Below are 15,769 nucleotides of genomic sequence, written 5' to 3' on the forward strand. Positions count from 1 at the left end.
ATATGGCATTAGAAGAGACGACGTAAAGGATCGGGTGGTCATGCTGGTGACTTGTCATCACACTCCAACTTTCTAAAAAAAACAATCACTGGATTTCCTGGTACAGTCGACTATCTACAGGCCCCCATCACACAGATGATAAAGTATTGATTGTGGTGGGAATTTAACAAAAAATATGAATAGTCCTTCGGTTTTACCCCCCAACGTTACTTGTTAGCTGGACATGTCCTGGAATATTTTGTTGGGACGAAAAATATAAATTGCTCAGATCCTCCTTTTATAGAAAAGGTTGCGTACATTGACACAGGGCCCAAACATCATCCAGTGTCTAACAAAACTCCCAGGTCCTCCTCCAGAACTTCAAATGGTGGTTGCCTGGGCAATATTCCAGTTATGCAACTTGTAAATAATCCTTTTTGGACAAAAAAAACTCAATTGGTTTTCAGATTTTGATGTCTGTGACAAAATAATATAACACCCTTCTATTTTTGTGTTCAGTAATATGAGATAACAAATAAATTCAAATTCTCTTATCTTCATTTATTTTTTCTGAGAAATGTGACAATTTTGATAATTTTTAAAGTTACTGATAACACTTACAGAGTGATAGGTTTGAGTATTAGATAAAGTAAAAGACATTTGTGGATCACTGAGAAATCACTTGTCTGGATCAGCTGGTTATAAAATTTGTGATTTCGATTTTTGAAAGTGTAATTATCATGATTATCATGATTGGTGGTAATAAATAAAGCTGTACAAATGAATTATGTTCTTCTGCCACACTCCTCACGTACATTATGTTCATTACAACCTCATCTGTAAACCAAAGAAATGAACATGAAATGCCCTAGGTTACCCAATCTCATTAAAATTAGATCTTAGTGCCCGCCACCACGACACCAAAAATCCAAAGAAATCCCATTGCTTGCAGGTAACATCAGAATGACCATTTGCGAACTTTGACCAACTAATGAAAAACCAACAGGAAACTCTACATTAGCCAATCAGTTAGCAGTTTTCTCGAGCTTTACGACACTAGTTTCAAAATGGTGACTTCTATTCCAGACTACACTCACAAAATGTTTTCACAAACTTTCCTGATCTGGCAAGTGACACTCTGATTGTTCGGAGGAAAAGTCGTTCTGATGTGACCTGTAATGGGATATCCTCAGATGTTTGTTTACCCGTAGTGAGAACAAATATTTAATGTTAATGACATTGAAAGCAACTCTGCGCTATCTCAAATTGTTGTCTTGACTTTTCCCTCTGCAATCCACTGTTGTTTCTTCCTGTCTTTAAGGTTGGTGAGAAAGGACTCCAGCTCACGTAGCGACTGTCTTTTCTCCTCAGTCATTACTTCATCATCTGCCTCTAACACAGGCTCTGCTGCATCAGTGGCAATTGGAGCCGCTACAATAGTGCTGGGTATTGCTGGTCTTGCAACATAAGTATCAACTTTCGTGGGTTCTTCTTTCCTCAATGCTTGCTTCGGCGAGGGTCTTCTTGCTTGCTTTGACGAAGGTCTTCTTAGCGGTGATCTTTCGCTTGACCAACTCCTTGATCGGCTCCTTGACGACGACAACGACGATGACAACGATGATGATGATGATGATGTGTATGATGTGTATGACCTAGACCTCCTCCTTGGAGGACTACGTGATCTACTCCTATCTCTGTTTTCGGTATTTCTTTCACCGATATCTTCACAATGATTTTTTCGACAGTATCTATCACATCGCCGATTTCGACCGATTCGTGGTCTACAGTCTTGTCTAGTGTAATCATAACTATCATCATCAAACCACTCCTTGCCTTTATTTCGATCATTCCCCCTTCGTTTATCCAAAGAATAGTCTTTACGACGATGTTCATCATCGTATCGACTACGTCGACCATCATCATATCTATCTTGCCATCTGTCACCATCAGGATAATGATCATCTTCATGATCATCATGACTGTGTCGACGATACTTTCCACGATGATGAGAGTTCCGTTTAAAACGATCAGTTTTATATTTGTCATGATTATTGTCATCGCTGCTGCTGTCCTCCTCATAGCGTCCCATTCCCTTCGTCCCTTTCCCTGGCCTGAATATAGCATCATCTTCTCTTTCAGACTTTGACCTGTCTTTGGACACTTCCCGGCTACCCCGACTGTCCCTCCTTTCTGAATTTCTGTCGGAACTCTGTCTTTCAAAATTCTCACCAACCAAAGCCAGAGATTCACCCTTCTGTGAAGATTCTTGAATCTTGCCTTTGGCTGCTTGCAATTTCTTCCCCTTTGGAACTTTCTGTACGCCCTTCTCCTTGAGAAACAATCGCTCAAGCTCATCATCATCTGAATCATTCTCTTCCACATGTTTATCAGCCCGATACTTTGACAGCTGTTTCCCGGAAAAGATATGAATGCCACTGGGATCACTTGGAGTGACAGACTTCCCACTGGTTGTGATACTGATCTGGATATTCTCATACTTCTTCCCCTCTGGTTTGATCTTGATGTCGACGGGTGGTGAGTCGTCCCACTTGGAGGCCACATGGAACAGAGATCTGCTGGACAGGGCTGACGGTGGGGGACCTTCACCCTTGCCGTCGTCTCTGGGCAACTCATCAATCTTCCCAAACCCACCTATGGTAACAGAAGGATCTTCCCCTTGAGCCTTTTCCAACTTCTCACTGAAGGAAGACACACTGGAGTCTTGAAGCACCTTCTCGGGGGACTTGGATCTTTTGGATTCTTCTGTCCATCTTTCTTTTGAAGCAGAGCTTCTTTCTTCACCAGATGGTTCTTTCTTTCTCTTGCCATCCTCATCTCCTCTGTCAGACATTTTCTTTGTATCAAGCATTCTTTTCTTCTTTGAGCTATTTTTGTCAATACTAGAACCCCTGTCATCCCTTTCAACTTTCCCTACCCATTTGGAGTCATGTTTACCTTGGTTCCTTGACTTTGCCAATTTATCCTCTTTGTCCGAATATTTTGCTGACTTAGCATATTTACCCTCACTATACTCCCTTTCTCTTGCTTTCTTTGGTTTCTCATCTGAATAAGATCTGTTATAGTCCTGGTCCATGAAACTCCCATCTGTTCGAAGTCCCATGGGTATAGAAACACCACGTTTTTCATAACGATCCCCCATTGGTTTGTCTGCGAATGAAGAAGAGGAGGAAGAGGAAGAAGAACTGGAACTAGAACTCGAACTGGACCTGGAACTAGATCCGGAACTGGAATCTGAGCTGGAGCTTCTAGCCCGACGGGCTTTTCCTTTCCCCTTTCCTTTTTTATAAGCTGGGGATTCTAGTCGTACAACCTTACCCGCTTTCACATGTTCCCATTCAGGGGACTCAGATGAATGTGTTTTTAGCTCCATATCCTCCATGCAGTAGTTCCTACATCTCTTCTCATCCCCGCTTCTCTCCATTTCTCTCTCTTCCCAGTCATCTGACCGTCGGCCTTTTAAGCCACGTTGAGACTTTCTCTGCAAAGTGTCAATTTCACTCTCACCATACAAGAAGGCTTCTTCATCAAAAGGACTCTTCGAGGATTTGGTGCTTTTGGGGCTGTGACTCCTCTCAAGCTCACTGGGTGAGGAGTCCCCGTGGGACATCCTCCGTAGCTTCAGTTCTCCCCAAGCTTGTTGTCTGTCACTATCAGTGGGTACTATCACTCTCCCACCTGCATACTCCTCTTGGGGTCTTCTGGACTTGGGAACAAAGTTTGGATCTTGTGGGTTGCAGAATCCTTCTGGAAACACATTAGACTCTAGGGAGTGCCCAGCTGCCTTTGTGTGTGCCTCTGGAGACCCCAGGCAGGGTATGGACACCTCCTGTCTGTTGAAGATGCTGGCGTAAGGGTTGCTGACCATGTGGTTGTAGCCCCATGGTCTGTGGGAGTCCTCCACCTCCTCCCTGTCCTCAAAATCACGACGGAGTTTCTGTTTCGGTGGTGACTCCATCCCGGACTTGTACTTTCTCTTCCTCTCATCTCTCCTGGAAATAAACCTCAATAAGTTTATAACCACAGCAGGTTTATGTCAATAACCTAAGAAAGGGTATAATCGGTCAATAACCTCAAAAGTCATTGTTAATCCCAAAGTGTGTTTGTGTTAATAACCTGTAAAATAATGTGTAAGTTTGTGGCAACAAACCTCAGAATGTTTGTTTCAAGTACCTCAGTCAGCTTGTCAACAACCTTAGAATGTTTGTGTCAAGTACCTCAGTCAGCTTGTCAACAACATCAGAATGTTTGTGTCAAGTACCTCAGTAAGCTTGTCAACAACCCCAGAATGTTTGTGTCAAGTACCTCAGTAAGCTTGTCAACAACCCCAGGATGTTTGTGTCAAGTACCTCAGTCAGCTTGTCAACAACATCAGAATGTTTGTGTCAAGTAGTCCAGTCAGCTTGTCAACAACATCAGGATGTTTGTGTCAAGTACCCCAGTCAGCTTGTCAACAACATCAGAATGTTTGTGTCAAGTACCCCAGTCAGCTTGTCAACAACATCAGAATGATTGTGTTAAGTACCTTAATCAGCTTGTCAACAACATCAGAATGCTTGTGTCAAGTACCTTAATCAGCTTGTCAAAAACCTCAGGATGTTTGTGTCGGGAATCAATAGGCAGTGTATTGTTCATGTCCTTGTTCAGAATTTGATGACATTCTGTGATTGGTTAATCTTAGTACCATATAGACAATTGCGCCACATATTGCTAGAAGTCATGGTAGGTCACACTGGCTTCTTAAAACGGGTAGTTTTCTTTTGATTACGGCCAAAAAATGGATGAACTATTTATGGTGGGAAAAGCCACGGAGATATAAAAACTTTCTTCATTCAGGGTCTTACATGTGCACTTGAGCGTAATGCATTCATCCCAAGTTTCAGGAGTAACTGCTATTTCAACTTAGGTGCATGAAAATATATCAAAATGTCATTTTTGTGATAAAACGTCACTAGACGTGATAGTGGAATGTAACAGGAACGTACACATAATCTTGAAGCACCCACAGTTTGATAACGTTAAACCTAATAAACATGAAAAATTACGTAAATATGTATCCAAGATGGCACATGTATCCAAGAGAAAACATACATAACGAACAACATGAAAATAATGAACAAAGTATACAACAAACTGATTCCTCTTGTCCAGAAACCCTGTTCTACTGCATATGACAAAGAGAATATTGCCCTGGTGTGTTTGTGTGTTATTAATGACATATACTCAGCAACAAAAGTTCCTGTGACACCAATGTTTTAGTGTATTTTTCAAACAAGTAAAGTTTGGTTTTCAATATTGTAGTACATGTATGGAATCAAGTCACAAAAACGCAACTGCTACAGAAAAGCATGCATTCCATGCAAAAGTTGACTTTTATGCAAGCCCCATGCATTTCACTATCCAAGAATGGGTATATAAACATGTGTGTTTTCGGGATTCCATATGCATTGTTTAGCATCGCGCTGACAACAACCACTCAGAAACACAACAAAATTACGCATTTATTCAACATTACGAAATGCCACGCATGTCCAAAAATGAGCATCTGCGAGCCATTGGTATGCTTGAAGCAGGATTGAGTCAACATGATGTTGCAAGACAATTGAACGTCCACAGAAACACCATTTGGTGTTTATGGCAATGTTGGCAACAGACGAATGCCGTCAGAGACCATCCTCGGAGTGGCAGGCCATGCATAACCAATTATGGACAAGACAACTGGATTCGAACAACACACCTACGAAATCGATTCAAGCCAGCAACAATGACTGTAAGAAGCATCCCTGGCTTTTGACGAATATCTTCACAAACCGTACGTCATCGCCTCAGATGTGCAGGGATTGTCACCAGAAGACCCACCAAACGTCCCATTTTGACAGGAAACCACCTCAAGCATGTCTACAGTGGTGCAGACAGTGTGTACGCTGGACGGCCATGCAGTGGGGACAAGTTCTATTTACTGACAAGTCTCGTTTTCACCTCAGCCACAGTGATGGACGGAATCGAGTGTACCGACGTCGAGGTGAACGTTACGTCAATCATTGTGTCATGGAAGAAGATTGGTTTGGGGGCGGCAGCTTTATGGTATGGGGTGGGATTACAGCAAGACAGAGGACCCTTTTGATAGTGGTAAAGGGAAATTTCAGTGGACAGCGCTACCGCAACGAGATCATTGGCCCTGTTGTTCTACCGTTATTGCATCGTCATGGCCCAGGCATTACCTTTCAACATGACAACACCCGGTCTCATATTGTTCCGACTTGTTCTTGATTCTGTTCAACAAAACAACGTGAATGTCATCCCCTGGCCGACTCGCTCCCCTGATCTCTCACCAATAGAGCACATGTGGGATGAGATGGATCGGCGCCTTCGACTTCAACCACGTGTTTCACAGACACTCAAGGAACTTTGTAACATGCTCCAGCAGATGTGGACAGATATCCCACAGGACTTAGTGCGACGCCTGGTCCATTCCATGAGACGAAGATGTGTCGCTTGCATCACAACCAGAGGTGGACACACACGCTATTGATTTGTAAATTGACATTTTGGCATGTTCATGTTTTTATGAAATCACGCATTTTCTGAAGTCAGTATGGCATATTAAACCATTTGAACACTTACAGGAGTCTTTTATCTGTTGCAAACCAAAATTGTTTCAGATTTGGTAAAAAACAAAACTTTGCATTAAATCTTATTTAAAGTCACAGGAACTTTTGTTGTTCAGTACATTTTAGGCCAGACTTCATGTTTGGAGGATTTATCTATTTTTGGCCCCCAAATTCCAGTCAGTATGTAGAAAATTTTAATATTTTTCACATTTTAATTGTTTCAGTTGGTGCATTTGTAAACCAAGCTGAAGATAAAGATTGGCCTCAGGAACAAGAAGTATATATTACACTATCCTTAGACTCTCATGACACAAGTTTTAGTCCTGGAAAAAGATATGATATTTATGAGACAGAAACATACTCGGCTAATAACCACTTTCGCCAAGTAAACCATTCCCTTGGTGTATTACCTTGGCTCCTGCTGCTCTTCTTCTATAAGACGTCTTAATTTATCAGTTGCCCTTTCAAAGACAGACTCATCATGTCGACGACGGGGTGATGCGTCCCTGTGTCGCCGTGGTGAACAATCTCTGTGTCGCCGTGGTGAACAATCTCTGTGTCTCCGTGGTGACTCTTCTCTATGTCTGTGCCCGGACAATTCCCTGTGGTGCACTGGTGACTCGTCTCTACCATCGCGGGAACGGCTTCTTTGAGCTGGCATGCCAGTGGTGACCTGAACAAAGTGACACTGTACTTATTTTTCTGTTTGCAGATTGAAACATCAAGCCATAATGTGAAAAAAATGAAACGTCATCACTCTTTCTTTGATGGATTTGAAAAAAAGATAAGAGCACAGAAATCTAAAAATATGTTCTTGCACTCAGCAATAATCCAGCTATATGACTGCGGACCAGACAATCCAATGACTGTGCATGAATGTATGCGGAGCAAGACAGATAAGTTTTACAGCCCAAAGCTGTTTAGTGATATTCCAGCAATATCTTGGCGGGGGACGTCGGAAAATCGGCTTCACACATTGTACCCATGTGGTGAATCGAAACCGGGTCTTCGGCATGACGAGCCAACGCTTTAACCACTAGGCTATCCCACTGCCCCCAATGGTGAAATATATGTACCTTATGCAGTCTAATCAAACTTGCATGTTTATTTCAAATCTGGGAAGATTACTTTGTTTGTTTAAAACCGCACTCTGCAATACTCCCGCTACATAAAGGCTGTCTGGAAATAGTCCAGACAATCCAGTGATTGATATAATAAGCAACGCCCTACATCTTTGGGGTACGATGACACACAATCAACCAGGTCACCAATTGCCTATCGGTTGCCTCTTATGACAGGCGACCCATTGGGACTCATTTTAACCCCAAATCCTCACGAGGGCATTGTGGAAAGATATTTTGAAAGTTTTATTATAAATTGTGTATTTAGATTATTATCCTATCTCACTTGATGCATTTCTTCCTTCTTCTTTCAACCCTGGTATTGAAATGTCAGAACAAAACTTCCAGCTTAAAAAACCCATTTCACCCGAACACATCCCACCTAAACAATGGGTCATGCACCACTTCAATCCCATGCGATACAACCCTACCTAATTACATGACATACCTCTTCATTCTCTTTCTCATGGCCATGGTGTGGGGACATGTTTTGTGTAAATACAGAATACGTGTCTCCTAAAAACCCTTGGGGCCAAACCAGATATTGCACAGCTATAAGCAGCGTATTTGCGTAAAAATAAGCGCCCCCACCACCCACAAAATATTCAAAACCCAATTACTTTTAATTAACTTGCATACAGAAATGCATGCAATAAATGAGAAACTCAAATGTATAAAAACAGCACGCAGAAATACCCTATGAAGCTTTTTCATCATGCGTACAAGGGAGCTAATTTCCGAAACACATGTACAAGCTTATTTACTTTCCAAGTTAAGCCTTTATGTCATGAGATATTTAGAACAGTTATAAACATCTAAAACATCATTTCATATTTTTTTAAATCTTATAATGTTCACTAATTTTGGTACAAACCCAATAGAGTGATGAAGAGATGAGTGAAAAAATCTTGGTTACCCAATAAAAAATGTAATAATCCAAATAAAAAAGAAACCCTAGAGTTAAAACTCAATTGCTCAAAAAGTTATCTGGAGCTTTGGTATTCCAAGGGTTGCCAAAACTGCTACTGGGGCACATTGCACTTCCACTTAATCATTATATTACAATAAGTGGAAAGCTTTTAAAGGATAAGCCAGATATACCACAAGCCCATCCAGTCATCATTTCAACACTGTGTACATCCAGCACTTGCATTCTCCAAGGTGAGTGAGTGAGTGAGTATGGTTTTACACCGTTTTAAGCAATATTCCAGCAATATCACAGCGGGGAACACCAAAAATGGGCTTCACACATTGTACCCATGTCGGGAATCGAACCCGGGTCTTCGGCGTGACGAGCGAACGCTTTAAGCACTAGGCTACCCGACCGCCCTCATTTTACAAGGAAACCCAATGGAGTTTTGAAGGTGGAAACTTTGTTCTAGGACGTTTCCATGTCAGCATCAAAAGAAGAATGAAGAAATGCATAGTGTGAGACAGGACAAGTTTTGATATTATATTTCACAAATTATGTAATAATACCATCCTGTGCTCCAAAGATCTTAGAAAGGTCAAGGCCTCTTCACTGGCTGGGTCAAGAGCTACAGCTTGGCGGTAACACTCCCGCGATGACACATAATCCTTCTGATCTTCAAATCTGAAAAATGTTGTCAGGTTCAGCACAGTAAAATTGGATAATATATTGTTACTTTTCTTATACATGTATAAAGGATGGTGGTTTATTTTTTATTTTTTATAAATACTTTTTATTCAATTCAGTACAATGTTACATATTGATACATAGAGTAGCACGTCATGCGGTATACTTATTAGGTGTAGGTTATATACCTATACAGCAGACAGCCAATTTTAGTAGCTACAGGAGTACAACAATGTTACCAAATGGGGAAACAAGCAGGCTATATTTGCCATGCTTAATAACTAAGTGTGAAGCTAAATCCTTAAGCATAATGGATGGTGTTATCCATGCAACAAACCAATTAAATCAATTTGGTATTAAGCCGCGACAAATATGCAAATGAGGTCACCTGACCAGAAGAAGTACTTTTAAGCCCCATACATCAATTCAATATCTACTTGATCAATAGATTTGACTAACTTTTCCGATAGGTTGAGATAGGGGTTGCCTGATGTGAGGGAGTGCCTGTAGTTTGTTTGTTTGTTGTTTGACACCGCACTCAGTAATATTCCAGCTATGTGACGGCGGTCTGTAAATAATCGAGTCTGGACCAGATTATACAGTGATTGACATCATGAGCATCGATCCACGCAATTGTGATCGATGACATGTATCAACCAAGTCAGCGAGCCTGACCACTCTATCCTGTTAGTCGCCTTGTACGACAAGCATAGTCGCCTTTTACAGCAAGTATGGGTTGCTGAAGACCTATTCTACCCCGGAATCTTCACAGGTGGGGAGTTCCTGTAGTGCAAAATGGTTGCAAATCATTAGGCACTACATGCTGAATGGGGTGGTTCTCTCAAACATTGTATATTTCAGTGGTTTTTAAAAAGATTCTAGACTAGTCCAAACAGCTTTCAAACTTGTGGGTGGTTTTGAGAATAAGTCAGTTTTTAAGACTTGTGGGTGGGAATAACTCACAGTTTTCCATGGGCCAGCTTGGTTTCCAACAGATATTTCCTGGCATTGGTGTGTGTTGGGTTGATCTTGAGAGCCTGTTCAAAGTCCTCAATTGCTCTTGTGAAACTCTCATTGTTGGCGTACCTTCACAGAGATAAGTTCTTTTTTTGGACAATGACATGTATAATACTGTTACAAAACTCTGGATACAGTCCGAATATTACCAAAAGCCGTGTAACACCATACTCACTCACTCAGAAAACTATAATGGCACAGACTTTATAATTTACATTCAGAACTGTCCCTTTAAATCCTTTTCATGATACTGCTTTCTGGTATGCTGGTTCCAATAAAATGTTCACTTGACCTCGCATTAACACAGATCCTCATGCAAAGAGGTATAATATCGGAGTAAAGATCTGAATTAAATGAGATGGAACTTGTCTCACAGTGCCCCGCGAGCCACAAGCGCCTCAACGTTGGTCTCATCGATCTGTAGAGCCTTGTTCAGATGCTGCATGGCTTCCATCTGCCTCCCTTTCTTGAACAGTGACACACCCTGGGCCACACTGTCAAACAAACACATTTTTGTAAATAAAAACTAGCAGGCCTTTGTTAAACATACACATTTCAAATTATTTTTTAACATCAAAGAGACATTGTCAGATACCTTTTTCCAGTCCATGCCTACAAAGTCTAGATGATGAAACTGGCGATGAAAACAGTCTCTGTGTAATTTTGGTTATCATTTAATGTTAGGTTGATGTAAGTCATAAAACTTGAATCAGCTGACAAAGATTGTGATGTTTGAACAGATTCTTTGCCAAACTAGTATAATTTTAAGCAAACTTTATAATACTTTACAATATTGATCGCCCATTTCAAATGCATTGGCAAGCCATATCAGCCCAGCAGAGGTGTAATATGGTTCTGGTTATTACAGCCCTGTGATATGACTGTCTCCATGTTGGCGTTATCGCACATTCGAAGTGCCTCATATCAATGATAGGTATGTGAAAATTATTAGCTGAGCTCACCAGAACAAACCACCATGACTGTAACATTGTTGGGTTTGGGAGCTTGATTTTTTTGGATATCCCTTACTTTCATTGCCAGATATTTGTGTATTTTACTGTAGTACCTCAAAACATCCCCTACATTTTTCGCACAGTATATCTTAAATGGTTCCTTGAAAAATAACATACTTCTAAGAAAACAATTTTTCTCATGTCAAGATAGCATTACATATAAGGAAATAAAAACATTCTTGATATTCAGTGCTGCCTGATCTTTTTTCCAAAATGGCCGACTGACTGACCTCTGCAGGGCCAGCCGCTGACACTGCCACTTGCGCAGATTCTCCGCATATTCCTTCTCCGGCAGCTTCAGACTGGAACACACAAATCAGTGTTTGGGGATTATTGTGAGCACTTCAATTTAATGTGAGCTCTTCACTGGAGTAGAGTTTATGCATACATACATTTTTTTTAGAATGAAGATAAACATTCTGTGTTTTCAATGCAGAGCTAGGTTACCTGTAATATAACCACGGTAAATTAGAACAGGTAACCTTGCTATACAATGAAAACATAGTATGTTTATCTCCTAATTCTACAGTGAATTTGGAAATTCGATGATTCTGATTGATCAATCAGAGGTTATAAAATCGTAATTAACCCACTCTGATTGAAACAGCGGATTTGACAGCTGCATCACTGTGGAAGCTACTATTACATGTACATTATAGAATACACGTAGTACTCGTTTTGTTTGTGTCACCCCTGTTTAACCCTCTTCTGTGTTCCCCTCATCAGGGAGAAGTCCTTGAGGGAGTGGAGCTCTGTGTCACGCCTGCTTAACCCTCTTCTGTGTTCCCCTCATCAGGGAGAAGTCCTTGAGGGAGTGGAGCTCTGTGTCACGCCTGTTTAACCCTCTTCTGTGTTCCCCTCATCAGGGAGAAGTCCTTGAGGGAGTGGAGCTCTGTGACACCCCTGTTTAACCCTCTTCTGTGTTCCCCTCATCAGGGAGAAGTCCTTGAGGGAGTGGAGCTCTGTGATGCCCCTGTTTAACCCTCTTCTGTGTTCCTCAAAACAGGGAGAAGTCCTTGAGGTAGTGGAGCTCTGTGACGCCCCTGTTTAACCCTCTTCTGTGTTCCCCTCATCAGGGAGAAGTCCTTGAGGTAGTGGAGCTCTGTGACACCCCTGTTTAACCTACCTGTGCATGCCTCTCATCAGGGAGAAGTCCTTGAGGGAGTGGAGCTCTGTGACACCCCTGTTTAACCTACCTGTGCATGCCTCTCATCAGGGAGAAGTCCTTGAGGTTGTGGAGCTTCACCAGAAACTCCACATTTCCAGAGTTGTTGAATCCCATGATGGACTGCAGCAGCTCATCAAACGTCAGCCCGCGTACATGCAGCTTCCGTCTGAAACAAGCACGGGTAAAATGAGTGAATGTTGCAGAGCTGCAGTCTTCAATATTGCAGCCAAAAATCAAGTTCTGGTTAAGTATACCAGTGGTTGACAGTATGAGAATTGATTCACTGTATCATTCACCCAAGTCAAGAGAGTGTCTTGTTTTGTTGCCTTCAGTAATGTTCAAGCTATATGATGACAGCCTGTATCTAACAAAGCCTGGGTCACACAAAGCAGGGATTGATATTGTGAGCAACAAGTCAGTAAATTTGTGTCTTGAGTCGGGGCCTGCAGCGTCTGAAGTTTGTGGGTCTTAAGAGTTTAGTCAGGGTCTGCAGCTTCTGAAGTTTACGGGTCTAAAGAGTTTAGTCAGGGTCTGCAGCTTCTGAAGTTTGTGTGTCTAAAGTGTTTAGTCGGGGCCTGCAGCTTCTGAAGTTTGTGTGTCTAAAGAGTTTAGACGGGGCCTGCAGCTTCTGAAGTTTGTGGGTCTTAAGAGTTTAGTCAGGGTCTGCAGCTTCTGAAGTTTGTGTGTCTAAAGAGTTTAGTCAGGGTCTGCAGCTTCTGAAGTTTGTGGGTGTAAAGAGTTTACTCAGGGCCTGCAGCTTCTGAAGTTTGTGGGTGTAAAGAGTTTAGTCAGGGTCTGCAGCTTCTGAAGTTTGTGGGTGTAAAGAGTTTACTCAGGGTCTGCAGCTTCTGAAGTTTGTGGGTGTAAAGAGTTTACTCAGGGTCTGCAGCTTCTGAAGTTTGTGGGTGTAAAGAGTTTAGTCAGGGTCTGCAGCTTCTGAAGTTTGAAGGTCTAAAGAGTTTATTCAGGGCCTGCAGCTTCTGAAGTTTGTGGGTCCTGGCATTTTTTTTATTATTTCAAACACTGAACCACATCATGGACCTCTTACTGAATCCTGGGCAAGTAAACTGGTGGTTGAAAGCACGGGCAACAATCCACCCTATCATCAGATCTACCCCACTTTGGTTTGCTCGTATGAGTGAGTGTCTGTCTTGTTTGTTGTTTAACACCACATCAGCACTCGGAGTTAATCCAGTGAACAATCAGGGACTATGGTTGAGGTACGATGAAACACAATCAACCAAGTCACCCGACCCGTTTGGATACCTCTTAGAACCAGCATAGGTTGCTGGAGTAAGAATGAGAGATTAAGTTGAATAAACACCAATGTGAACATCTTCCCCAGGCAACGGAGTTAACTGACTTTAAAAGTCCAGTTAACACCCTTGCTGAACTATGCTGGAATTCCTGCGCTCGATCGTAGCGCCACCAGTAACAATTACGAGTTATGTCCCTTCTATAACTCTATGGACCAATCCGATTTCACCTATCGTATCATTTGCATTTGCTTCAAACAAAACGGCGGCACCCAGTCATGACGATCTGATCAATTATCAAGATCTATATATTGTGATAAAACGAGTCTTACATCACGAAGTGCATTAAATCACGTGGGCACCTTGAGTAAAAACATGAATAGATTTAGAAAATATCTGATGGCGAGTTAGCGGTGCACATGCTTTCCAAATCCTGCAATCTATCGAAATCTGCATGACAGTTTACGAACCGGATTTGATTTTTGGAGCACGATTTTGATTGGACTATGCATAGACTCATTAGCCCAGACAAAATGTTACTCTATAATACTAGCCTAGTTCGGCAAGGGTGGAAACTGGACTTTTATATGCGATAAACTCACTTGCCTCGGGAAGATGCAATGTGAACAGCAAATACATTAACATGGTTTATAAGCTTTATGTAATAAAGTTATAAAGTGATGCAGTTTGGGTGAGGATCAGGAAATGCAGCATGGTAACCAAAGATGCAGAAGAAATGAAGCTGTGCTTACCTGTAATGTACAGGGAAGTCATCTTCACTTATGAGTCCCTGGAAACAAAGCCATCGAGTAAATAGAATATTTCCTTTTTTAGAAAACAAACGGGTAGTCTTTGTCAAAATATCTATTCAAACATTCATACCGAAATTCAATCACCAACTCATAGCTTTGTACGTGTTATTAGAAACCACATGAATATTATCAACATACAATAGCACACAGAATTAAAATTTCCTTTGAAAAGTAGAAACAGGGACGGAGAATCCATCCATCCAGCCATGGATTTAGGGTTGTTGGGTTTGGAGACTTTTGTTTGCTGCTATCAACTCACAAGTTTGGGGTTGTTGGATCAGACACTTATGCTGCCATCAACTCACCAGTTTATGATTGTTGGATTAGACACTTATGCTGCCATCAACTCACCAGTTTATGATTGTTGGATCAGACACTTATGCTGCTATCAACTCACAAGTTTAGGGTTGTTGGATCAGACACTTATGCTGCTATCAACTCAACAGTTTAGGGTTGTTGGATCAGACACTTATGCTGCCATCAACTCACCAGTTTAGGGTTGTTGGATCAGATACTTATGCTGCTATCAACTCACCAGTTAAGGGTTGTTGGTTAAGAGACTTATGCTCCTATCAACTCACCAGTTTAGGGTTGTTGGATCAGACACTTATGCTGCCATCAACTCACCAGTTTAGGGTTGTTGGATCAGACACTTATGCTGCTATCAACTCACCAGTTTAGGGTTGTTGGATCAGAGACGTATAGAGAATACTACACTCATTCTCGTTAGATACCATTTTTACGAAACGAGTGGACTTTCTATGGTATCTGACCGAGCGAAAGCGAGGTCAGATACCATAGAAAGTCCACTCGTTTCGTAAAAATGGTATCTAACGAGAATGAGTGTGGTATTTTATTTATTACCCACGTTAAATATATATTAAAGCGTAAATACATAACAACTTGCGTTCGTTGACAGACCAAACTGAAACCGGTTGCAAAATTTGGTTGCGCATGAATATTGGTATATGACCAAATATGGGCATTGTTGACATGTTTATGCATACGTATTAACAACATGCGCCTGCTGATCTGTTTGCAAACAAACCAGCACCGACGCTCAAGATCCTTTTGGAAGAAAGTCTTCAACTTATGGTAATTCAAGCGCCATGTTGTTAGTACGCAGGACACCGATAAGAAAATTTGAAATGTCACATTAGCGCCGCGCTTTGAATAT

General features: G+C 41.5%; 1 protein-coding gene across 1 annotated transcript in view; it reads right to left on the reverse strand.

The window, feature by feature from the left end:
- Positions 1 to 568: 568 nt before the first annotated feature.
- Positions 569 to 15,769, reverse strand: part of LOC139448099 (tetratricopeptide repeat protein 14-like) — a 33,655-nt gene continuing 18,454 nt past the window's right edge. The window contains exons 8-15 of the mRNA XM_071229613.1: positions 14,533 to 14,570; positions 12,553 to 12,690; positions 11,587 to 11,658; positions 10,718 to 10,837; positions 10,290 to 10,412; positions 9,209 to 9,323; positions 7,019 to 7,281; positions 569 to 3,989 (exon numbers count right to left, since the gene is read on the reverse strand). Coding sequence (XP_071085714.1) covers positions 1,241 to 3,989; positions 7,019 to 7,281; positions 9,209 to 9,323; positions 10,290 to 10,412; positions 10,718 to 10,837; positions 11,587 to 11,658; positions 12,553 to 12,690; positions 14,533 to 14,570 — 3,618 coding nt within the window. The 3' untranslated portion in view covers positions 569 to 1,240. The remainder of the gene's footprint in view (positions 3,990 to 7,018; positions 7,282 to 9,208; positions 9,324 to 10,289; positions 10,413 to 10,717; positions 10,838 to 11,586; positions 11,659 to 12,552; positions 12,691 to 14,532; positions 14,571 to 15,769) is intronic.

Source organism: Haliotis cracherodii, unplaced genomic scaffold (genome assembly GCF_022045235.1).
Source record: "Haliotis cracherodii isolate W230 unplaced genomic scaffold, xgHalCrac1.p SCAF_7, whole genome shotgun sequence".
In the NCBI taxonomy this organism is placed as follows: domain Eukaryota; kingdom Metazoa; phylum Mollusca; class Gastropoda; order Lepetellida; family Haliotidae; genus Haliotis; species Haliotis cracherodii.